Consider the following 23,249-nt stretch of genomic DNA (forward strand, 5'->3'; position numbering starts at 1 on the left):
AGACAACAGGGGGATAGAGAAGAGAAGGCAAGCTTGAACAGGACGCAGCTCACAGGAGGCAGCTCACAGGAGGAGACGTGCCTGTGCAGCATGCAGCAGATCATACTGTTATATGATCCTTGTGTTTTGTATTGGAATCATTCTTGCTGCTGGGAAACATACTCTGTGCAAAGAGAGGACTTTTCTAAAAGGAATCCTAATAAACAGCTGAAAGTTGTCAAAGTGCAGGTCCTAACTTTGGTAGTTATCTTGAGGAGGGTGCTGGGTAAAAGAGCCATGGGGCCCTACATTGAACCAAGCCACCCATATCCAAAAAGAAGCACGATAAATGATAGATGGTCTAGTCTTCAACCAAACCTCTAAAACTACACAGCCTTTAGCAGAAGGTAAGTGGCATGGGGCCTCGTTAGTTGTTCCAGAATCCTGGTTCTCACACACTTTGCATTGTGTGGATCAGCTGTTCTCAGAGGCCCGAGGTAATTGCCCACTTTACCTGCTTCAACTGCCCTGTGTCTGTTTAACAAGCTTCTGTGATTGTTGAAGCAGCAGCACGGTGATCAGGTGAATGTTCGATTAGCATTTATTTTGTGTGTCATTTTTTTCTACTTTCTCGAGTGGCCAACGTCCTTTGAGTCAAATGCCTGGTCTGATTTATTTTTACTTGTTAAGCACTTTGTCTTAACATTGTTAGAAGTGTTACATTAACACTGTTATAAATACATAAGATACCATGCTGATACAGCTCCTCACTGTTAATCTAGATTCTCCTGATCCCCATGTTGGTTCATTACAGGAATGGACTTAAAGACCAAAATCCTCTTCTGCTGTTTCTTCTTAACAGAATCTGTTCTAGAGTTTCCACAGACGAGTGCCTCTGATGTGCGATACAAGAGTCATAATTAGGAGATCACTTGATTTTTAAGAGAACATGTTTTTCACTCGGCCTCGTACTGCTCATGGTGTGATGCCAGATCAAGTCTGGCTGAAAAACAAGTGGAAGTAAATGAACAAAGAAGCCTTTAATGCTGAATATGTTTCTATAGAACAAATCGTGGGGAAAGAGGAACCAGAACAACACAAGGAAGTTTTTGGTTGAAACTGGTATCAGTTTACAAAAAGGGCCACAGAGTCACGTGAGGAGCTGTGACAACAATTTGTCACAGTCAGTGAACTGAGAGAAGACAAAGAACCTGTTATTACAAGATCACTAGTGAGATGTGTGTGTATGAGAAGTCAAAACTGAGTCTGGTTACTGGTTCATTATACGTTACATTTATTACAATACAGTCTGCATCAGCATGTTGAAATCCAGGATCAGATATGACTTGTGACATCTGAACAAATGTAAAGATGCAGATGATTATTTAGGTTTGAGCATCTTTAACATAAACGCTGGGTTCTTGGTGTCGTCGGGGGATTCCAGCTCCTGAGGAGGAAGAACAGAGCAGACATTTTTCCACTTTATATAAACTGAACGGAAATAATAAAATCTTCCAAACTAATGAAGACGTACTTATCATTTACTTATATCAGAGTTAAAATTATAATAAGTAGTAAAATCTTAAGACACTTTCTCTAAAAATACATGTAAATTTGTGTATATGTAAATTACATTAATCGTAAATGTGTTAATTAAACCATACTCATGGTTTATATTCTTAAATAACTTCAGGAACATATCTGCTCATGCATGTACATGTTACCTCAGATTCAGAATCGTAGTTTTCACACGGCAGACCCATGTTGGCCATCAGAGTTTCCTTCTCAATGGATCTGCTCCTGATGGACGCCCAGGCTCTCCTGATGAATCCAAGGCACACAGGTCAAATACTTAGTTTAAAACACAGGTCATCGAGTTTTGTAGCACAAAATAATTCCAAGAGACTCTTTGGGTTTAATTCCAACACCTCAGCAGCTGACTTATGTTCTAAGTGAGTCCCTCTGCTCAGGGGAAAGAAAACAACCTGTCATCTTTACCTTTTTGCAAAGATAAAAGCAGCCGCCATCAACAAGGCCACGAGGCAGAAGACGCCGAGGATGACCACCCCGTGATGGTGTCCACCTTCCGTCTCCTGGCAAAACTCTCCGTTGTACCCGGCCGAACACTGACAGCGAGCGACTTCACCCTCTGTGACGCAGTGACCTTGACCGTGGCAGTGCTGGGGGTCACAGTCTTTAACTTCAAGAGCGTTTTTGTGTTCTGGGATGTTTGGTTGAGGAGGGGAAGACTCGTGATGACGGTCATCACCGGCTGTGCTCTCGAAATTGTTTGTGTTTGGACCTGAGGAGAAAGTCAGTGTTGAGGAATAAACACCAAGAAAAGCCACATATCACTGAAAATATGCAGCTATTATCTATGAATATATTGTACGTTTGATATTAACTTTGATATAAGACCCAATTATTTCTCAATAATGTAAAATATTCATGACCAAATAAGGAAAAAAACAAATAAGCATCTTTAAGTATTATTCAGTAAAAGTAAAACATTTCTTTTTTTAGGGCCGATAACAATTTAGCAAAAAAGTTTTGAAGTCACCACAGTTTGTTCTCCATTAGACTAAAAACCACTCACAGTCCTGTTCGTCAGACTGGTCCTGACAGTCCACGCGTCCGTCACAGAACCTGCTGCTGCTGATACACTTGGTTCCATCAAAGCAGGACCGCTCTCCATCCGGGCAGTCGTGGAGGCGGGCGCAGGAAGTGGCGCCGACGCTGTAGAAGTCCTCGCCGCATTTACACGTGCGACCTCCAGGAAAGGCCAGACACAGATGGGCACAGCCGCCGTTGCTGTCGGAGCAGCCATTTGTTCCTGAAGGAGATGGAGAACGTCCAAATTAAAACTGTGATGTCTGAGAGGAAGTTGAGTCATGGATTTTGATATGATTAAATAAAAGAATTCATAATTTATAGATGTTTAAGAACCATTTTCTTTGGAGCCACATTATTTAAAGTATTTCACAGGTCTTAAAGTGTCCATAGCCTTTATATTTTCTATTCATCGATACCTCGTTTTGTTTACACCTCCTTAGTAGCTACATAAAGTTATAACAATATTATACAACAGGTCATCCACTAAATCTGTCTTTGAATTCCTGTATACACTAATCAGGGCCTTCTGGCTGTTATAAAAAACGCTGCACTCAGGCACTGGAATGACAGTTCTCAGACTGTGGCGACGCCCAGGCTAAGAGGAAAAAGGTGTGACTATTGTGAAAGAGCATCTGGCTTCAGCGTGTGAGCAACTGAAGACTGATGTGGTGTTGTGCAAGGATTTCTTATTCACGTGTGCTTCTGGATGATTGTCATTTTGTTCAGCTACTCATGTTAATGTCCAAACTGAGGCTTCACTTCTGTTTCAGCTGAGTCTTTGCAAAATCTGAAAAACTGGCACTAAATAATTTAAGAGACTTTAATTGGTGATTTAAATCGTTATGAGACTTTATAAAGATATTTTTATAAGAAAATGATACTGTATAATAAGGACATTATACTGTAAATTATAGTATTTGTAATTGATATTGCTTCATGTTGATTGCTGATTGCAGATGTCTCAAGACATGGCATATACGTGCCTGCGTACATTATTTTCAAAGTAAAAGGTTGGATTTCAAAATAAAGGTCTGAAAAGTAAAAAGGGAAATTGCTTTAACATCAGAAACTTAATGAAAACATAGATAACAAAGATTGGAGAAGCAGCCTCACACACAAACTGAAACACAAACTGCTCTCCAATTACAGCAGCAGGATGTTGGTTAACGTAAGAGAGCAGCTTTGCTTTGAATACATTCATACCCCAAGTGTGTGTCACAGGTAAAGAGAGAGTAATCAGGAGGGAACCGTGAGTGTGTGTTCAAGCTCTGTAACAGGCGTCTGATCTCACGTCTCCCTGCAGCGATCACATCACTCTAGCTTCTATTCAACTCAAGCCGAGTCTAAGAGAGTCTTTTCATTCTGCCCCGGGGTGTCCAATAACACTTTAGCTGCTTTCTCCTGCAAAGTTGAGGTGAAAAGCGTCGTGATGATGATGACTAACAAACTGGTTTGGCAGGTTTCTGCTTTAGAAATCCAAGTGCTGCACGGCCTGTTGGTGAGGATTACAGACCTGCACATTACAGAGTATTCAGTGTTGAAAAGCCACTTTTAAAAATGTCAGTTTGTGTTGGTCTGCAAATCACAGCTGCGTGCATCACCGTACAAGTCACTTCCACCGATTCACAAAAACAGCCATCAGGGGCAGCGTGGGGTTCTTCTCAGGGGCAAAGCACCGACCTTCTGGTTAGTGGTCAACCCTCTCCACCTCCTGAGCCACAGTCAGCCCCGACACACACTCTCAATCAACCGTGAGTCAGTCTCAGCTGTCGTCATGACGTCTCACAGCTCACCAGAAAAACGTACGCTTGAACAAACATCAGTCTGATAAGAACTATCTATAACAACAAAAGTAAAAATAGACTGTTTGGTCCACGGCCCAGCCACTAACAAGGACAAAGGCAGAGTTTATGAGCTACACTGCAGCCAGCCACCAGGGGGCGATCGAGATCATTTAGCTTCTTTTTTTCTGTCCAACCAGCTCCTGGTAAATCAACTCTATGGCTGATTGCAACATTACAACATACCGTGTTAAAGCTGCATGTTGTGACTCAGCATCACTGGAGAAGCTTTAAACACGAGTGTGTTTCTCATCTGTATCGGCTCCACAGTGAGGACGGAGCATGATAGTGTTCTTTGTGTTACTGTACACTAAAGCAAATATAACCACACTTTGGTGAATGCAAAACTTAAACTGGATTTTGTACATGTTTTATGTTGAAAGTTAAATATTTCCATCCTCTCATTCTTGCCTCAGAGCTTTCCTCTCATCAACATTATGACATCGTCTTGCTTGCGATATCGACTTTGACATACAAGCATGTATATCTGTGCAGTCATGCTTCTTTATATAGAAGTCACAGAAAATGCATTTGTATCCATGAAATGTTCCCATCTCGATTTGGTTTCTCGTCCTTTTTTCTGCTAATGTTCTCATGTCGCCCACAAACTGCAGCGACGAGCATTTCACTGGCAGAACAAAAGAAACAAGATTCTATCACTCTGCTCCTTGGCTCTCTGTTCTGATTAAACTCCAGTTTTAAAAATGAACACTGAACTTTTATTAACAAGTGTTTGAGCTCAGCTGGATTCAGCCCAAAGCTGTTCCACTCATCTCTGTCATATGAGTCAGTGTCTGGATCCTTTTCTTTCGATTTATCTCATACTGCTAATTTTAAATGATTGTTGTTTTATCCTGTTGAATTTTAGCTTAGCTTGCAATTATATAACATTTGATTTGCTTATATTTTGCTAAAGGAGACACACTTTGCAGAAACCTACCAGACTGGGTGTCGTTGCTGTAGGCCTTCACCTCCACCAGACTCGTCTTGGTCTCAAACCACAGCTGTTTAGGCTGAAGTCCGTCACTGAACCACAGTTGAGTCACATCTGTAAATGATTGAAAAGTAAAAGTAAAGATGTTAAATCAACCAACATAAAACATTCAGTTTAGTGCAGTGCAGAATTCAGGAGGAAATATTTAACGCGCGTTCATTAGTCAGTGTATTTCAGAATTCAGGTCTGAGGGACCTGAATTCAGGTCTGAGGGAGGACAGGTCTGATGGAGAGAAGACAAAGTACCAGCGATTCAAAGTGGAAGCGTTTGAAGACAGAGCAGATTGCTAATAATTACTTGGCTGCATAATTCAGTGCTACATTAGTCTGTGAGGACATCTGCTGCCTGAAGGGAGAAAGAGACAAATGAAGTGAAGGTGAGAAATGTTACTCGAGGAGCAGGACCGAGCAGCAGAGGAGAGAGAGAAGACACCGAGCCCCGAGCAGCAGCACATCCGACAGTGAAGGTAAATACATTAAAAAACAAAAAGTAGCCCGACCTTTGTCCAGAGTGATCCAGAGGAGGAAGTTCTCGGTTTGTGTGAAGGAGATGAGCAGACCTGGCCCCGTTTTATACTGTTTATAACCTGATCCATCCACTCCGATAGAGCTGATCACCCCCTCGCCTGAGAAGAGAGAAATTAGAAATCAATCAAAACAGGATTTCTACAGGATCCAAAAAGTTTAAATAACATTTTTTTAGGACAAAATGAATGAAATCTAAGACTTATGCTTGCTACCAAATGCTCGAATGAACAAAACACATAATATTCTTATGTATTTATGACCCTGCAGAAACCTGCATTGTCTCATCAAGTTCATGAGATGTATTCTAACAGCATACCCGGGTCAGCCCAGTAGATCATGGATCCTTCATGAGAGAAGCCCAGCGAGGTGGGGATGAGCGACTCCCTCCACAGCACTGCCTTGTCCCGGCCGTCCATCCAGGCGCAGTTCACCTCCGTCTGGCTCTTTTCATTGGACTCAACTATCGCTGTGTAGCAAAGTCGTCCCGAGGGGGGGTGCAGAGCGATGGACGTAGTTCCCTGAAAGGAAATACATGATTTATATTATATTTAGCAAAGGAAAGAGTTTATCGGCACCTTAAAAAGTCAAACTATGACAAAGTTGATGTCAAGACTTTAGGGTTCATAAATAATTAACAAATGCAAAATTTCCTTCAAATCAAATGTTCCAAACTAAGATTTCCATTAAATTCTGTTGTATATTGTAGTAATTTTATGAGGACAGTCTACAGAAGACGGCCTGCCTCACCTTCAGTGACCCCTGCAGCAGAGAGGTGGTGTAGCCGTTGTGGTGGGAGGTCACGTGGAGGTCAGGCCTGTTGGTGCTGCTCCAGTAGAGGTTGGAGGTCACCCAGTCGACCGCCAGAGCTGTGACTGGATCCTCCTTCAGCTTCAGGATTTGTCCAGCAGGTGTCAGCCCCTGCCTGGACCTGGAGCCGCTCAGTTTCAGCACGTCCACAGTTCCTTGTCCTGCATCGGCCACGTACAGAGAGAACTCGTGGATGGACACGTCCAGGCCTGATGCCTCTGTTACTCCAGGAAGAGGCAAAACTCGACTGGTTGGCATTTTTTTAAGAGCAACGCCTTCTTTTTGCAGGGTGTGCAGGTAAATCTAGTCGAGTGGTAGTAAGAGGAAAAAGAAAAAGGGGAAACGAAAAAGTGAACAGTTTAGCAGAAGAAAAGCAAGTTTTAACTTACAAATTAAAGACGTGCACAACCAGAAAGGAGAGATCTCTGGTCTAGTCTCCACACTGAGATGATTCACCTGATAGACTGTGGTGGGAGACAAAAGCAGCATGAAAGACGACTCCATCGGCAGAGAGCAGGTGATCTTGTCCTTGGAGAGCAGCAGCCCCTTTGGGCATCGACAAACTGCCGTGAGCCCCCTCGCCACTGGAGCTCCTGCTGCTCCAGACTGGCCTCTTTCTGCAGGAGCCAGCAGGCAGAGGTGGGAGCAATGGAGAAGATCACAGGGGCTGGGTGTGACCGGCTGGGAGAGGGCATGCATCAGCTGGGGGAGAGGAAACATGCCTATGTAAAAACTAATTTCTTTCTAGGAACCTCTCAGATTTTCCCAGTTACTGCCGACATCATTAGAAGCCAAATACTCACCTTCAGTCCAAACGGTTGTCCGGGCCTCTTCAGAAGAACCTTCTGATCTTTGCCAGTGTTCTTATCAGCCGAGCGGATCGTTCTCCTCTTTGTGTCGGACCAGAACAATCGGTCGTTGAAGACCCCCACAGAGAAAGGGCTTGGAGTTTCGGCTAACTGGAGAATCTGGTGAGAGAAGGACAACGTCATTTAATAATGAAGCTGGGAGATGAGCTGCAAATATAATATCTGTAATGTAAAATGGCCCCTGCAGGATTTGAGGTTCATCATTAAAAGTTTCACTTTACCTTGACCTGCTCTCCGTCCAGGGAGGCCGAGCCGATGCAGCGCAGCTTCTCATCGGCCCAGTAAACCCTGTCGTCCAGGAGGTCATAGGCCAAACTGACAGGCCAGCTCAGCCCCTGACTCACCACCACCTTCCTCTGTGAACCATCCATACCAGACTGCTCGATCTGAGGGGTGCTGCCGATCTCGGACCACAGCATCAGCCTGGAATTATGAAAGATCTAGGGTCGTAAAAATAAACAGATTTTCTATAATTTCATCTACAACCTGACTGAGCATCCTACCCTCTGTGTGGCAGTAACACCAGTGAGCTCGGCTGCTCCAGATCTTCTCCCAGAACCACAGTGTAGTCCTGAGATCTCACCGTCTTGTCGCTGAGCTTCACTGCCAGAATCCGGCCGACGAGTCCGTCCACCCAGTACAGGTTCTTACCGACCCAGTCCACGGCGATAAAATCAGACTTCACTCCTGCAACAGAACAATGTGGTGGGACGCTTTCATTTCAAATGTTTGAACATTTTCATTTTGACTTGCCAAAGCAGGAAAAGCACCATTGTGCACAACTCCAGCACCAAGGAACTGACTTATAACAAATGTGGTGTCCCTGTGTCAGTCGTACCTTTGATAAGCGTTCCTTTGTTATTGGAGCCATTCATGTCAGTCCAGCGGATGCTCTGATAGTCGGGGCTCAGCCAGTAAACTCTCTGCCGCTCCCAGTGGTAATCCAGCGAGAAGACCGGTCGACTGGCGAAGGAGAGAAGACGCAAGGTGCTGCTGTGGACTCCCAGGAGTAACAGCTCCGACTGCACGGACGCCAGGAGCAAAGGTTCGTCTGGAGACGGAGACGTGACCAAAATGATGCCATGAAACTAGCTGTCATTTGATTTGAACTTTGCTAGAGTAATTGATCAAATAATAAAAAACAAAAGCACAACTATTGAGATCTTGGTTCATGAAGCCATCTTTACCCTTGGTCTTGCAGCTTTTGTTGTCAGGCTCCAGGAAGAAACCAGGGTTGCAGTCACAGGCATAAGACCCACGGGTGTTGCGGCAGTTGTGTTTGCAAACAGCGTGGGGCGCTATGTAGCACTCGTCAATGTCCGCACAGGACACGGCGCTGGACCGTAGCGTGAAACCTGCAGCGCAGTAACACCTCTGCAAAAGTGAGGGGAGATGCATTTTCAAGCCAAGCAGGAATAAGGTTGTTGTACAGTCGTGAAATTCAGCTCAAAGCGATGGAAACAACCAGATACACGTTTGTCGTAAACTGACCGCTCCCTTAGGGGTGCTGACGCAGCCGTGTTCACACCGAGGAGCTGACGGGCTGGAGCAGTTGCGTTGAGCACACCCTGCGCCCTCGTCTGAACTGTCGGCACAGTTGGTGAAGCCGTTACACACCAGGCCAGGGTCCACACACTCTCCACTGCCACACTGGTAAAGGGGAGAGGGGCAGTTTCTCTGGCGGCCTGTGGAAGCAGAGGTAGAATGAAACACATTTTACTGTACTAAAAGTATTTCTTCTTCCTGTTTTATTAACAAAGCACAAAATGAAACTGAAAGAACACATGCCCCCAGCTGCAGCTGAGCAGGAATCATCTGAGATAAACATGCTCACATTTGTTTTCGTCTGCTCCATTGTGACAGTCCTTTTTCCCATCACACTTCCAGGACAGAGGGATGCACTGGCTGCTGTCTCCGCACTGCCACTGGTATTCCCTGCACGTTGCTGCCGGTGTCACACAGTTCTGGACACAAATGAGGAGACAAAGTTAAAAGCAATGATTAAATTTGTATTAGGACATTATCAGTCCTTCCTTACCTTCTCGTCTGAGCCGTCTTCGCAGTCGTTCTCGCCATCACAGAGCCACTCCTTCTGCAGGCACTCGTGGCTGTGCAGGCATCGGAGGTGTGCCGGGCAGCGCGGGGGTCTGGTGCAGTCCATCTCATCGGAGCGATCGCTGCAGTCGGCATATCCGTCACACCGCAGGGCCTCAGACACACACTGACCGCTGGTGCAGCGAAACTGGTTAATCGCACAGGCCACCAGAGCTAGAAAAAGGGAAGAGAAATATGGAAATCATCTGATGACAGAATTTCTGCGAGTCTGGATCTGAGCTTGTTAATGTTCAAAATCTCATACCACACTTTTCCTCATCCGACCCATCAGCACAGTCTCTCTCGCCGTCACACAGGAAGGTCTTGGGTATACAGCGAGTGTTGTTGTCACAGCGCTGATGGCAGCCCTCACTCATCTTGGAACAGCCCATTTCATCAGACCGGTCCTGGCAGTTGTACTCCCCGTCGCACACCTGCCCCAGTGGGATGCAGCTCTTCCCGTGAGAACACTGGAACTCACCTGGAGGAAGAGCGAATAAACATCTCAACTGTCGCCCTTAAAATGTCAACATCTGTCAAATATGTCACTCACCGACACACACAGACCTTCTTTGCATTCAACAGCACATCCTTCTTCGTCTGACCCGTCGTGGCAGTCTCTCTCTCCGTCGCACACGTGGCTGTACATGACACAGTCCAGGCCGTCTTTACACGGCTTGAAACCTTTGAGGCACTTCAGAGGTGCTGATTTGTCGTTGAGCACATTGGAGGCTGGGCAGAGAGAAATTTATGAGTTTAACACGTTATGAAGACAATGATATTAGAATGTGATTATCAAACGATGCAAAATTAGAGTCGTTAGATTGGACTTGAAGCTGTAATGTGGCTAAATGGCTGGTGGCGTGTTGCCCAGTGGTTTCTATGATGCCTTTTAGTTGGTGGTTTAAATGTGGTTCTGTAAGGTGTCATGTTACTAAATGGTAGCTGTGTTTGGCAAAGTGTACTTTAGCTGTCCCTGAGCAACAGAGGCTCTGACGGATGGATCCTGCTCAGGCTAACCGATCCCAGGATTCATTGCACTTCTGTGACAAATTGCTTTTCAAAGAGATAACGGCAGCAGCAAGCGATGAGACCAAAACATATGATGTTTACACTGTTAAATGCAAGTGTCTGGCTTCAACTCGACTGAACAGCTAACAAGGGGCAAATAAAACGTCCTCATCATGTCCCGCTGCCGCTCTGTTGCTAGGCAACAGTGGTAAGGGTGGGACAAGCTGGTGAGAATAATTACAGAAATCCTCCATCGACCAGACAAGTCTCTTCAGTTCGGCCTTCATGTCCTTTGAGGGAGGCGGCCCCTGAACTGGGATACAGCCACAGTATTCTGGCCAGTTGCCAGGATGTAGCTATGGTGTCCTGCCTAGGAGGCTATGGGGTATAATTTGGTTGTCATGGGGACTGTAGTGTGTAGTTACTAGGGTGCAAGCAAATAGTGTGAATTGCCCATCAATAACTACAGATGATACAAATGTTCTTGCAATTCATCAACTGCTTGTACACGTGATGGTTGAAGTGTATTTTTCTTGTGTTCTTACAGGGACCTTCTGACCGACACTGCATCTCATCAGAGCCGTCGGGACAGTGGGAACGTCCGTCGCACACTTCCACCTTGGAGACGCACTTTCTCCGGTCGCTGCACAGGAAGTCATCTGATGTGCAGGGGGAAAATAGTTCATTCCTTACCATTAGTTTGCTGGGTGGAGTAGAGTGCAGCTACTGTTGCTCTGCAGACTCAGGCTTACCTCTGTTTTTACACTGGAACACACAGTCCTTCTCATCAAATCCATCAGGGCAGTCTCGTCGTGCATCACACAGCTGATTTTGAGCGATGCACATTGATGAACCGGGGCAGAGGACTGAAGGTGCGACGCAAGCCGACTTGAAATTGCGGAGAGGAGGCTCAGCAGTGGTAGCAGGGTCTGGAGACGTGAGAACAAAATATTAAACTGATGAACATGTTTCACAGGGTTCAGCACTTACAGGCAGGACTGTCTTTTAGCAAATGTCAAAGTTAGTTTCCACTTCGTACCTTCGCAGCCTTCCTCATCCGTGCCATCCACGCAGTCTCTCTCTCCGTCGCACAGGAACTTGTTTGGGATGCAGCGCTTGCCGTCGGGACAGCGATACTCGCAGCTCTTGGTTTGTTCCCGGCAGTCGAGCTCATCAGACTGGTCCTGACACTGAGATATCCCGTCACACACCTGAGCCGCAGGGATGCAAATCTTCCCGTGGGAGCACTGGAACTCATCTTGGGTGGAGGACGAATTGAATGAAACAGCATTACAGCTAATCCTCATTTAAAGGACAGTGTGTTTAGAAAGGCCGGGCTTCATCTTAACTTCTTCACGACTTTAGGGATTTCAGTTTGTTGACTTGATCAAATGTGACCTTGACCTTTAACCACCAAAATCGAATCACTTCATCCGTGAGTCAAGCTGAACATTTGTATCAAATTTGAAAGGATTCTCTTGAGACATTAAGAAAATGTGTTCACAAGGTAAAAAATGTGTATTGACCTTGACGTATATTCCCATGGGTAAATTGTGTGTGTTTTTAGTGAAACCACCTTGTTTACAGGTTTCCGGACATCCTCGTTCGTCAGATCCATCCACACAGTCCTTCTCTCCGTCACACAAGTGGCTGTATAGAACACACTCTGTGCCGTCGTTACACAGCCTCGAGCCCTTACGGCACTTCAGGACATTGGTCCGAGACGCAGGAGGAGACTCGCTCGGACAGTCGAGCTCGTCTGAGCCGTCGTGACAGTGAGCGCGACCGTCACAAACCAGATCCTTTGAGATGCAGCTCCTGCGGTCCTTGCAGAGAATCTGAGCTGGGAATGTAAGAATGTAACACAAACATTATGCAAAAGAATCATTCTAACAAAACAACCTGTCCACTTTTCCAGTAGGATTTAGGTCGACTCACTCGTGTAAGGGCATCGTTTCACACAGTTCTCATCAGATCCATCAGGACAGTCTCTCTTTCCATCACACATCTGTGTTGGTTTGATGCATAAAGAAGAACCTGGACACAGAACTGAGGGACTGGTGCAGGTCGGCTGGTGGGGAGGTTGAGTCGAGGGCAGGGCGACTGCAGGGGGTTTATTTAAAGGTGGATTTTCTGGATTAGTGGCGATCTTTTTTTCAGCATCTAGAAACACACAAACCATTCGATTAAATTTAAATTAAAGGTCGACATTTATTTGTTTCTTTCTATGAAATTAGATCACAAAACTCACCACATTGTTCTTCATCTGATCCGTCTCTGCAGTCTCTCTCTCCATCACAAACGTGAGTAAAGAGAACACATTCGGTCTCGTCTCTGCAAAGTCTGGAGCCCATATGACACTTCAGGATGTTTGAACGAGGTGCAGGAGCAGCTACGGCCGCACAGTCGACCTCGTCCGAGCCGTCGTGACAATGAGAGCGACCGTCACAGACCAGACTCTTTGAGACGCAGCTCCGACGGTCTTTGCAGCGGAAGTCGGCTGTGGAGAGAAAAAGAATATTCAAAGACACGAGTGGAATTGTATCAGATTTGCTCTGTGTACTTTAAATTTAAAGAATAACTTGAGATGTTATATCTGTTCAAACTTCTACTCGTCGATGTTTGCTGGGAAAATATTACTTCAAAAATAAAAATGAAGTTGTCTAATTTTCCAGTTTGGTTCAGGTTTAATAATATAAATGTTCTTAACAGTGCTCATTCCATCATCTTCATCCTGTGCACTTACTCTTGTAGGGACATCGTTTCACACAGTTCTCATCAGATCCATCAGGACAGTCTCTCTTTCCATCACACATCTGTGTTGGTTTGATGCATAAAGAAGAACCTGGACACAGAACTGAGGGACTGGTGCAGGGTGGTTTGGTTGGAGGCTCAGTAGATGGTACCACTGGTGCAGGAGACCAAGTTTTGTGATTTTCTGCGTTAGCGGCATTGTGTGCAGCATCTAGAAAAGTTAGAACAAGAGATTACGTTTAGAGTCGCTTTAAGATAAACATTTATTTGTTTTTGCGATATAAGATCAGCAAACTCACCACATTGTTCTTCATCTGATCCGTCTCTGCAGTCTCTCTCTCCATCACAAACGTGAGTAAAGAGAACACATTCGGTCTCGTCTCTGCAAAGTCTGGAGCCCACGCGACACTTCAGGATGTTTGAACGAGGTGCAGGAGCAGCTACGGCCGCACAGTCGACCTCGTCCGAGCCGTCGTGACAATGAGAGCGACCGTCACAGACCAGACTCTTTGAGACGCAGCTCCGACGGTCTTTGCAGTGGAAGTCGGCTGTGGAGGGAAAAATCGTATCAGATTTGCTCTGTGTACTTTAAAGAATAACTTGAGATGTTATAATAGTTCAAACCGGTACTCTGCGATGTCTGCTGGAAAAAATAACTTCAAGATAAAAATGAAGTCGTTGAATTTTCCAGTTTGGTTCAGGTTTAATAATATAAACTGTTCCTAAAAGTGCTCATTCCATCATCTTCATCCTGTGCACTTACTCTTGTAGGGACATCGTTTCACACAGTTCTCATCAGATCCATCAGGACAGTCTCTCTTTCCATCACACATCTGCGTTGGTTTGATGCATAAAGAAGAACCTGGACACAGAACTGAGGGACTGGTGCAGGGTGGTTTGGTTGGAGGCTCAGTAGATGGTACCACTGGTGCAGGAGACCTAGATTTGTGATTTTCTTCAAGATCGGCATTGTGTGCAGCATCTAGAGATATTAGAACAAGTGTAAGAGTTATTTGTAATTTGAACAATTGAGTTTGCTGCAACCTTTGCATAAAAACTCACCACATTGTTCTTCATCTGATCCGTCTCTGCAGTCTCTCTCTCCATCACAAACGTGACTAAAGAGAACACATTCGGTCTCGTCTCTGCAAAGTCTGGAGCCCACGCGACACTTCAGGACTTTTGGCCGACTTGCAGGAGCAGCTACGGCCGCACAGTCGACCTCGTCCGAGCCGTCGTGACAATGAGAGCGACCGTCACAGACCAGACTCTTTGAGACGCAGCTCCGACGGTCTTTGCAGCGGAAATCATCTGCAAGAAAATAGTCAGGAATATATGAAGGTTTCCAACTTTCAGGACTTCGTTAAAAATAACTTTTGAAACCATGAAAATACAAAACATTAAGATTGAACAGACTCATTGAAGGGCAGCTTTTCACACAGGTCTTTTCGTCAAAGCCGTCAGGACAGTCTTCACGGCCGTCGCAGAACTGGCTGGGAGAAATGCAGAGTTGAACCGAAGGACAGCGCACGGACGGGCTGCTGCAGGGCGGCTCAGTCGGAGCAGGAGATGTGGTGGATGAGACGATAGCAGGTCTGGTTGGAGTTGCATCTTGAAAATAAAGAATCACATGGTTAAATTTGTACAAACTAAACAATTAGTTTTGAAGTAAAAATGATACCCAGAGAGATTTTGTCTTAGCGACACCCACCACATCCCATCTCATCTGATCCGTCCTTACAGTCGACCTCTCTGTCACACACGTGGTTGTATGAAACACACTCTGTGCCGTCTTCGCACAGCTTCCAGCCCACGCGACACTTCAGGACTTTTGGCCGACTCGCAGGAGGAGCCACGGTCGGACAGTCGACTTCGTCCGAGCCATCGCGACAATGAGCGTGACCGTCGCAAGCGAGATTCCTGGCGATGCAATTGCTGTTGTCCTTGCACTTGAAATCCTCTAAAATGAACAGTTAAAAGAAAATTACACAAACTAGGGATACTGAGAATAAGTCCAAGTTTAGATTTGTATCATTACCTTTAGATGGACATGTGATGACGCAGAATTCCTCGTCGTCTCCGTCGGGACAGTCCCGTTTACCGTCACACAGCTGAGCTTGTGAGAGGCAGACTGATGAGTGTCTGCACAGCACGGACGGTTCACTGCAGGCTGAAGAACTGGGCACTGTGGAAAGTTGTGTTAATGATAATAATTAAGATTAAAATGTCTGTCTTTCATAGCAGCCTGACTGTCCCTAACCCTCCAAGCCAATTGGGATTAAGCATCACCTGAAACTTTAACAGAAACTCTAAAGGGACAAAAACGTTCCTCAAGTCTCGGTCAAGATGATTCACAATAATATCAAATGTAGTTAATAGCATGTTTTTGAATATCATTTCTTCTTCTGTGACAGATCAACCAGGTCTGACCTGTTCGAACGTCCCCAAGTGCAGAGACGACTTGGACCACCTGACCCCTCACTGCGATGTGCTGGAGGGGCGTCCCTTCACGCCGATCCCACAGAGTCATGCCATCATCAGAGAGCGACAACAGGAAGGGCTCGCAGGCGCCGACAACTGAGCCGGGAATGTTCCACCGTCTTCCAGCCTGGTGGCTCCGCACCTGCAGCAAACTCATGGCTGTGAGGCCTGAAAAAAAAAAAAAAAAAATGAACGAGAAATAAAACTCAACAGTAGAGAAGCATAGAAAAATGAAGATTTGCTTGTTTTTAGATACTGTTCATGCATTTTATGTCGGTGCCTCTGGTTTGTATGATTCCATGTCAAACAATGTAGTAAAATGCCTTTAATTCTATATTTATATGAACATTAATATCCCTCATTTTATTTTCCATGTTTTGCATTAGGAGTCTGTTGCATGTTTTAAACAGTACCCATGTTCAGGGACAGTTTACTGGCACGTTATCAGGAATGTTTAACGTCTACAATCACTGGCAAATAAATCAACAAGTATAAAATAAAGAAAAAGATTTTGTCTATCGTGGAAATATAATTGTGTCATAACCAAAAAAATTTCAAAATCTAATCACACTGAATATGGAATAGCCGACCTGAGCTTTCTGAGTTCCACAGCAGACTATTGGCCCTGAGGTCGAAGGCCATGTTCCCTCGGACTCCTCCAGCCAACTGCAGCAGCTCTTTGGCTTTGCCTCCCATCTCGCTCATGCTGAAGATGCGGTCGTCCTCCAGCCAGATGACGCCACCTCTCAGCCAGTCCAGATAAAACTCCCGGATGTTCCCCTCTGTGCGGTACAGCTGCTGCGGGAGACCACCACCAGCTGCGGTGGTGCCCAAACTGTTTTGGTCACAGGACACCCAGTAAAGACTCTCCTTCCTCTGGTCTACTTTTATATGACAGACTGAAAAGAGTAAAACAGGAAGACGAGTCAGTAGAGATCAGAATGACGGGACTGAAACTAACTTCACATTTATTTCAAATTCAATTCATTAAATTCACATGAAATGTAAAGCGGAAGAATCTTTACATTTCAGATGCTGGTGCCAGTTTAATCTAAACTGTTAGATTTCATGTTGCTCAACAAACTGTTTACCAGTCGAGGGAAAACCAAACCCAAACCTGGCAGAGGAGCTGGCACCACCTCGGTCCTGACCTGCGTCAGACTGGTGCGTTGGATGTGGCCGGTGTTGTTGGCCCAGTACAACCAGTCTCTGTACCAGTCCACATCAAACGACAGGATCCCGTCATCGGTGCTAAACAGCAGCTTATCAGACGACACTTTTTCTTTGAACTCCAACAGGTTGATGTTGGTACTGGTGGCGTAAAGAAATCTTGGATCTGTGGAACCAAACAAGATTTTAATTACTCTCACATCCTTTCCAACCAATCACAGAAGTGCAGCTAATCATAATCTGTTTCATTAATATATTGAAATGGCTTCAATTCCCTGAAATCTAAAGAGAAAGGTGCCTTTACAAATGTCCTTTTATTTGATCTCTTTAAGCAATGGAGAAATTAAAAAGAAAAACTGTTAAACTGTATAATTGGTCCTTTAAAAGATGCATTTAATGATCATAACTCAATAAATTGATATAATTAACCTACATTGACATGACCCGTCAAGCAGCAGCATTTTGAAGTCTGGACAGGTGCAGCTGAATCCGGCTAGGTTTCCTTTAGTTAACTGGCAGAGGTGACACAGAGTCTTCACACAGGCAGAGGAGCCTGATGGATGATAAGATGACATGTTTAAAAAAATGTGATAAACATATCATACAAAAAGTAAAATACTGTTGTAAAAAATACCTTTAGGCTGCTGGAGCTCATGGAAAACAGTCAACAGAGGCAGATCATCTTTCCAGAGAAACCTCTTCTGGTTGTGATGGTTCTGTGGAACCTGCCACAGCCCTTTGACGTCGACCCAGTAGAACAAGCCCTCAAAAACCGCCAGGCTGAGAGGAACTCGCTTGGGGAACATTCCGGTGAAGGAGAACCGACCCGTCCCGTCCACCTTCACCGTCTCTATGGACTGAACGAGTTCAGAGGAAGACGATGAATGTTGAGTCCAAACATTTGTGGCAGAAATACATCAAGTCATCATCAACAGGAAGGAAGTCAAACTGCGTTTCTTTCAGTTACTCACCTTCTTGAAGTCGCTGATCCAGTACAGTCTCCTGGCCTCCACGTCGGCAGTGAGGCCGTGAGCAGACTGAGCGGTGACGACCGTCAGAGCGTTTCTCTCTGATCCGTCCATCCACGACTTCTCTATCGTCACCCGCTCACCTGGGCCGCCATTAATCCAGAACATCAAGCTGGGAGACGGACAGAATTTAAATATCAACCAATAAATATGCATTATCAGAGTCTGTAAAATCAAACATTTCAAGACAATTGTGAAAGTATAAAAAATATAAAAAACGGTTAAAGATTAAATGTAAATCCAATTGTACCTTTCCACAGGTAGAAGCACCAGATCTGACGGGCTGATGTTTTTTCTCATCAGAGTCATGTAACTGTCCCCGTCAGCTGCCTGCATGTAGATGGCCTCCGTCTTCTGATTGGTCCAGTAAAGGTTTCCATTCAGCCAATCACAAGCCAGACTATTTATACCAGGCTCTCCTGTTTAAGAATTTGGGACATGTTTGCAATAGAGATGATTTGGGGAGCTGTCACGTCGTCCATCTTTAAATACGGTCATTTAAAGAAGACATGACCAAAAGGACAAGGAACCACGGGAGTAGAAGACCAACAAAAGATGCTAAAACATTTCAATATTGAAAGATAATCAACGATATTCACAATCCCATTCATCCCAATCCACTGACCAGTGTAGGTCGTCCAGCTGCGACGTCCATCACTTTTAAAGATGCTGCCACTCCCGTCGGCCCAGAAGTACCAGCCCCGGGCCACGTCAAACGTCAAGGCCACTGGGTCAATCACCGCGGTCATGACAACTTCAAACTGTTGAGACTTCACGTTCAACAGTCCGATAGATCTCCTCTGCACGGTCAGCAGCCGGGTGGCGTTACCTGGACAGTTAGGAACAAGGGGGAACATTTGTACTGGAGGAGGTTTGACCAGGTTTCATGTTTGATCTCAGAGTTTCTCTTTTTTCCAGGAGCTCAGTCACATCAACAGCTTATTAACATTTCACTGATCTTGTGTCAAAGTGCAACGTTTGTTCTCGGGTTTGATCTTTTCCTCAGAGCGAAACTAGATCCAGAGAAGATTCACATTAAGCTCATGACTGACTGACACTTAACCAGCGTTTGATTTGTCCTTACATGTCTTTCAGTGTTAAATCATCCAGACTTGTAGGACTCTTTCTCTTGTTCAAAACAAAAAGGGTGACAATATGTGTGACGATCATTTGCATCTAGATTCCGTTGGGTGGAGTCATTAAGGAAACACGAGCCTCATTACCTGTTGCTACACATATGGAGTTTCCATTCAGTCTGAAGCCGTCTCTGCAGTGGCAGTAGTAGGATCCGATGGTGTTCGTGCAGTGATGCATGCAGGGAGAAAAAGGTGACGCACATTCGTCCACATCTGGGGAGGGAGAGAGGGTTGAAGAGTCAAGAGAAGGAGTTGTTCATCAAAAAGAGAGACTTGAGAAACAGATACAGCTTCAGAAGAGACACTGGTGGAAAACATCTTCTGAAAACTCCAGGACACAGTGTTTTTTATAATCTAACCCTTCCTATAAATTCAATAATACCCAATAACCCAATCAATAATATTTAAAGTGGATATTTTTCTATTTCCACACACCTTCACAGACCGCTCCATTGGCTGAGAGCTTATATCCAACCCGACAGGCACACAGAGTGCCCCAGGGCTCGTCGACACACACGTGGTTACAGCCGCCGTTGTTCATCGAGCAGATACGACCTGTAGACAATCAGGAAACAGTTCGTCACAGGAATCCATTACATTACGTCGCATTTCTTCAGATCAATAAACAGAATCAGAAGCAAAGTTTTTCCCATTATTGTAACGCATGTAAATCTGTGTCAAACTTACCGCAGGTTATGGGCTCATCGCTTCCATCCAAGCAGTGAACCTGTCCGTCACACCTCTCTTCAGGAGATAGACACGTCCCGTCAGGACACCGCACGCCGCCCTCGACACACACACCTGGAAAAAGGACAAACGGGTTTTACTACGTCACCTGGTTGTGTCTTACACATCCTGGAACTTCTGGAAAGTCTTGGAGGTTCTCTTGACATTTTTCATTCTCACATACTGCCCCTGTGGGAAATGTCAGGAAGTTATCTGGAGTGCATGTCAAAGTTTAGGTATCTCAATATCCAGAGAAAGAAGATATCATTAATATCTGCATTGCTGCAGTAGATACCACTAGAGATCCTTCAAAATAAAATCAAGCTTCACTCTGAAGTCTGGTGCATTCACACAGATTCTGCCTCCCGTGTTCCACCTGCTCCTCTTCCTCACCGCAGTCCTTTTCGTCAGAGTTGTCCATGCAGTCGTTCAGCCCGTTGCAGTGCTGCTCTTTGGGGACACACAAGCGGTTCCGACAGGTCCAGTCCGAGTCCAGACAGCCGTCTGCGGCCGTACAGTTCTCCTCGTCAGAGCCGGTGGGACACTGGCTCCGTCCGTCACAACGGGCCGAAGCATCCACGCAGCCGACAGAGTCCACGCAAGGAAACTGACCTGGTGGACACAGAGGGGAGCCTGGGGCCGCTGGAGGAAAGACAACGAGACACCATGAAGGGATATGCACAAAAGAGGGCAAAAGGAATTATTTAAATAAATTTTAACTGTTGCTGCTGCCATCAAAAGTTGCTAAATGTTTAGACTCTTTAAAACACAAGTTGGACTATGTATTATATTATTATTTATAATATTATTTTCTAGAAGACCAGGAAGTTTACCCACCAGCACAATCCATTTCATCAGATCCATCCAGACAGTCTCCTTCTCCATCACATTTCCATTTATCAGGGATACAGGTTCCATCATCACAAAGCCACTGGTCTGGGTGGCATCCCAGGAACTGGCCTACATAGACATAACATCTTTTTATTTTAAATGTTCCATAGGCCAGTTCAAGTCTTTTATCCACTTTTGATAACTTTATTTAAATCTGGCACAAAGACATAGGCAGGTTTGTGTTGTTTGTTTATGTTAAACGATCTCAAAGTGTCTAATGTCACATTAACTCACTGTAGAAGTGACACTCAGCATCAGTAAAGATCACAGGAACCTGCACAGGATTGAGTCACTTTAATGTAAAAGTGCCTGACTTGAATTATAACAAGCTCATATAGACCTGATCATTGTTTTATCCTTTTGCAAGATAAAGAAAATGTATTATTATTTTAATTAGCACTGGTATAACCTACATATCAATCGTTTTACTTTATTCCTGTTTGTTTTTAATTGCTTTTATCCTCTTGTAGAGCCTTTTGTAAATGTCTATGAAAGGTATATAAACTTTATCATGATTTATATTATATTAGTACAGAATCAAAACAGACTTAACACTATCAGTGTGAGATTACTATAAATTCATGTAAATATTTCAAAGGTAAGAAATAACAAAGCAAATTGAAATCCAGCTTTCAATGTATTAATAGATTTCCCAAGACTCAGCTGTGTCACACATTGACCTGAACGTGGCCTCCCACATGAATCAACCTTATTCTGTCCCATCAGAAAGTTGGTTTCAGCTCCAAATGTTACTTAACCCAGCTCCAGCCTCTGATCCGCTTTTAAATTAACTTTATTTATATCTGGCACAAAGACATGAGCACGTTGTCATTTTGGTTAAATGACCTCAAACTTCACCTTTATGTAACTTGACCTCATCTTAAGAGGAGCACAGACACACAGCTTCCATTCACTTCAATGTAAACTACCTGACTTGAGCTTTAACTCCAACAAATCTCAAATGGACCAGAACCCTGAACCCGGTGGGATCTGGAGTGACGCCATGTTGCCTCCTCCTTCTTTACCTCGTTGCTGCGTTTTTACTGCGACAATGAACAAGTTTGTGCACGAATACACGCGCACACTTTGGACGAACATTTAGAAAACGCGTGTCCAAGCGGCTCGTTACCTGCTGAGAGTCTCAGAGTTGGTAGAATCATGAGGCAGAGCAGGAGGTGAGAGTCCATGTCGACCCGAGGCTCTCAGCGACAAACAGTCCCAGCTGAGGGGACACGTTTTAATCAGCCCGCAGGTGCGCGTGACACCACGCACACGTCAACACAACGGCAACATTAATTCTGTAGCAAATTAAACTTCATACAATCCAGTTTGAATCGTTCCATACTTAGTTACTTTATGTTATTGTTCATTGTATTTACTAATTTGATATTTTATTGATTTGATTGATGCCATTAAATCCACCTTCAGTCATATTCGAGGCTCCTCAGTTCACTTCTTATTCCGGAGCTCAGTGTGTAGTTCGGTGTTGCGCATCTGGATAGATTGTTTTCACTTTTATGCACGAAGCGAAGTTGTTATAATCCCAGTTTATTTATCTGTAATATAAATAAACCAGACCCTACGCAGTTCGTGGTTTGTGAACTGATTCCCAGAGTATCTGGGGAATATAAATAGATATTTTACTTAATTTAGTTACGTTATTTTAAGTGTTAAGACACATTTTATAGGTGTGCTTCTCCTCGTTCTGATCTATTTGAATCATTTTCTGAAATGTAGCTCTGCCTTTTGTTTATATTACAGTTAAACATACTGACATCAAATAAAATACAAGACATCACACTTAAAATACTGATGTTTTATTTTAGTCATTCACTATAAAGTCACTTTACATTGTAAAGCCTAATGTTTTTAAAATGACATTTTCCCTGTCGTTCCAATCGCCCAGAAGCTCCAACAGGTCATAGTTAGAAACTAAAGTTTGTTTGATGATATGAGAACAAAGACGTTTCAAAGAGCAGAATGATTTTAATTCTAATGGCTCATCCTGTTCTTCACACAGGGATCAAAGCTCCGAAGTTCACCCGCAGCTCTTTGTTCTTTTCTTCTGGAGTCAAGTGTCCAGTTTGTTGTGTGAACGAGCAGCGATCATCTGGCTGATATATCTGACGTCATCCGCGTCCCTTTCATGCTGCTGTCAATCATCAGTGTACATGACACATGTATGAACTCTTTTCATTGGAGCTTCTCACAACTGTTCATTCATACAAGCCTTCATCCAAAGATCAGAGAGAAGATACTGACATTTAAAAACGGTTTCCTGACATGTTGTTTATCTTATATTCTAATCAGTCATTTATCTCCAGTTC

General features: G+C 44.4%; 1 protein-coding gene across 5 annotated transcripts; it reads right to left on the bottom strand.

Moving 5' to 3' along the window:
- Positions 1-1,249: 1,249 nt before the first annotated feature.
- Positions 1,250-22,151, bottom strand: LOC118125348 (low-density lipoprotein receptor-related protein 2-like). Of its 5 annotated transcripts, XM_047344350.1 has the most exons (46): positions 22,052-22,151; positions 20,869-20,991; positions 20,425-20,673; positions 19,993-20,106; positions 19,741-19,860; positions 19,393-19,518; positions 18,795-18,998; positions 18,420-18,588; positions 18,113-18,281; positions 17,776-17,998; positions 17,575-17,694; positions 17,089-17,307; positions 16,562-16,870; positions 15,921-16,139; positions 15,529-15,675; positions 15,202-15,450; positions 14,907-15,101; positions 14,553-14,801; positions 14,254-14,472; positions 13,790-14,038; positions 13,483-13,701; positions 12,988-13,236; positions 12,675-12,899; positions 12,313-12,579; positions 11,776-11,994; positions 11,489-11,665; positions 11,282-11,395; positions 10,293-10,457; positions 9,991-10,206; positions 9,670-9,899; positions 9,466-9,595; positions 9,123-9,316; positions 8,819-9,005; positions 8,470-8,682; positions 8,135-8,318; positions 7,853-8,054; positions 7,566-7,730; positions 7,219-7,464; positions 6,703-7,065; positions 6,272-6,473; positions 5,928-6,053; positions 5,374-5,481; positions 2,576-2,812; positions 1,978-2,281; positions 1,704-1,800; positions 1,250-1,426 (listed from the first exon to the last, which is right to left on the bottom strand). In XM_047344350.1, exons 1-46 carry the CDS (start codon positions 22,107-22,109, stop codon positions 1,361-1,363), a joined length of 8,835 nt encoding a protein of 2,944 aa, XP_047200306.1. In that variant the 5' UTR covers positions 22,110-22,151; the 3' UTR covers positions 1,250-1,360. The 5 variants fall into 5 exon arrangements, with proteins under 5 accessions (XP_047200306.1, XP_047200308.1, XP_047200307.1 ...); XM_047344352.1 differs by lacking the exons at positions 13,790-14,038; positions 14,254-14,472; XM_047344351.1 differs by lacking the exons at positions 13,483-13,701; positions 13,790-14,038.
- Positions 22,152-23,249: the final 1,098 nt, after the last annotated feature.

Source organism: Hippoglossus stenolepis, chromosome 18 (genome assembly GCF_022539355.2).
Source record: "Hippoglossus stenolepis isolate QCI-W04-F060 chromosome 18, HSTE1.2, whole genome shotgun sequence".
In the NCBI taxonomy this organism is placed as follows: Eukaryota; Metazoa; Chordata; class Actinopteri; order Pleuronectiformes; family Pleuronectidae; genus Hippoglossus; species Hippoglossus stenolepis.

Excerpts from the sequence above, each read along its gene's own strand:
- LOC118125348 (XM_047344350.1), bottom strand. The coding sequence starts at position 22,109 with ATGGACTCTCACCTCCTGCTCTGCCTCATGATTCTACCAACTCTGAGA. Across the intron at positions 15,676-15,920 it reads ACTTGGGGACGTTCGAACAG|TGCCCAGTTCTTCAGCCTGC; the intron begins GTCAGACCTGGT and ends AACTTTCCACAG. Across the intron at positions 1,801-1,977 it reads GCTTTTATCTTTGCAAAAAG|GAGAGCCTGGGCGTCCATCA; the intron begins GTAAAGATGACA and ends TGGATTCATCAG.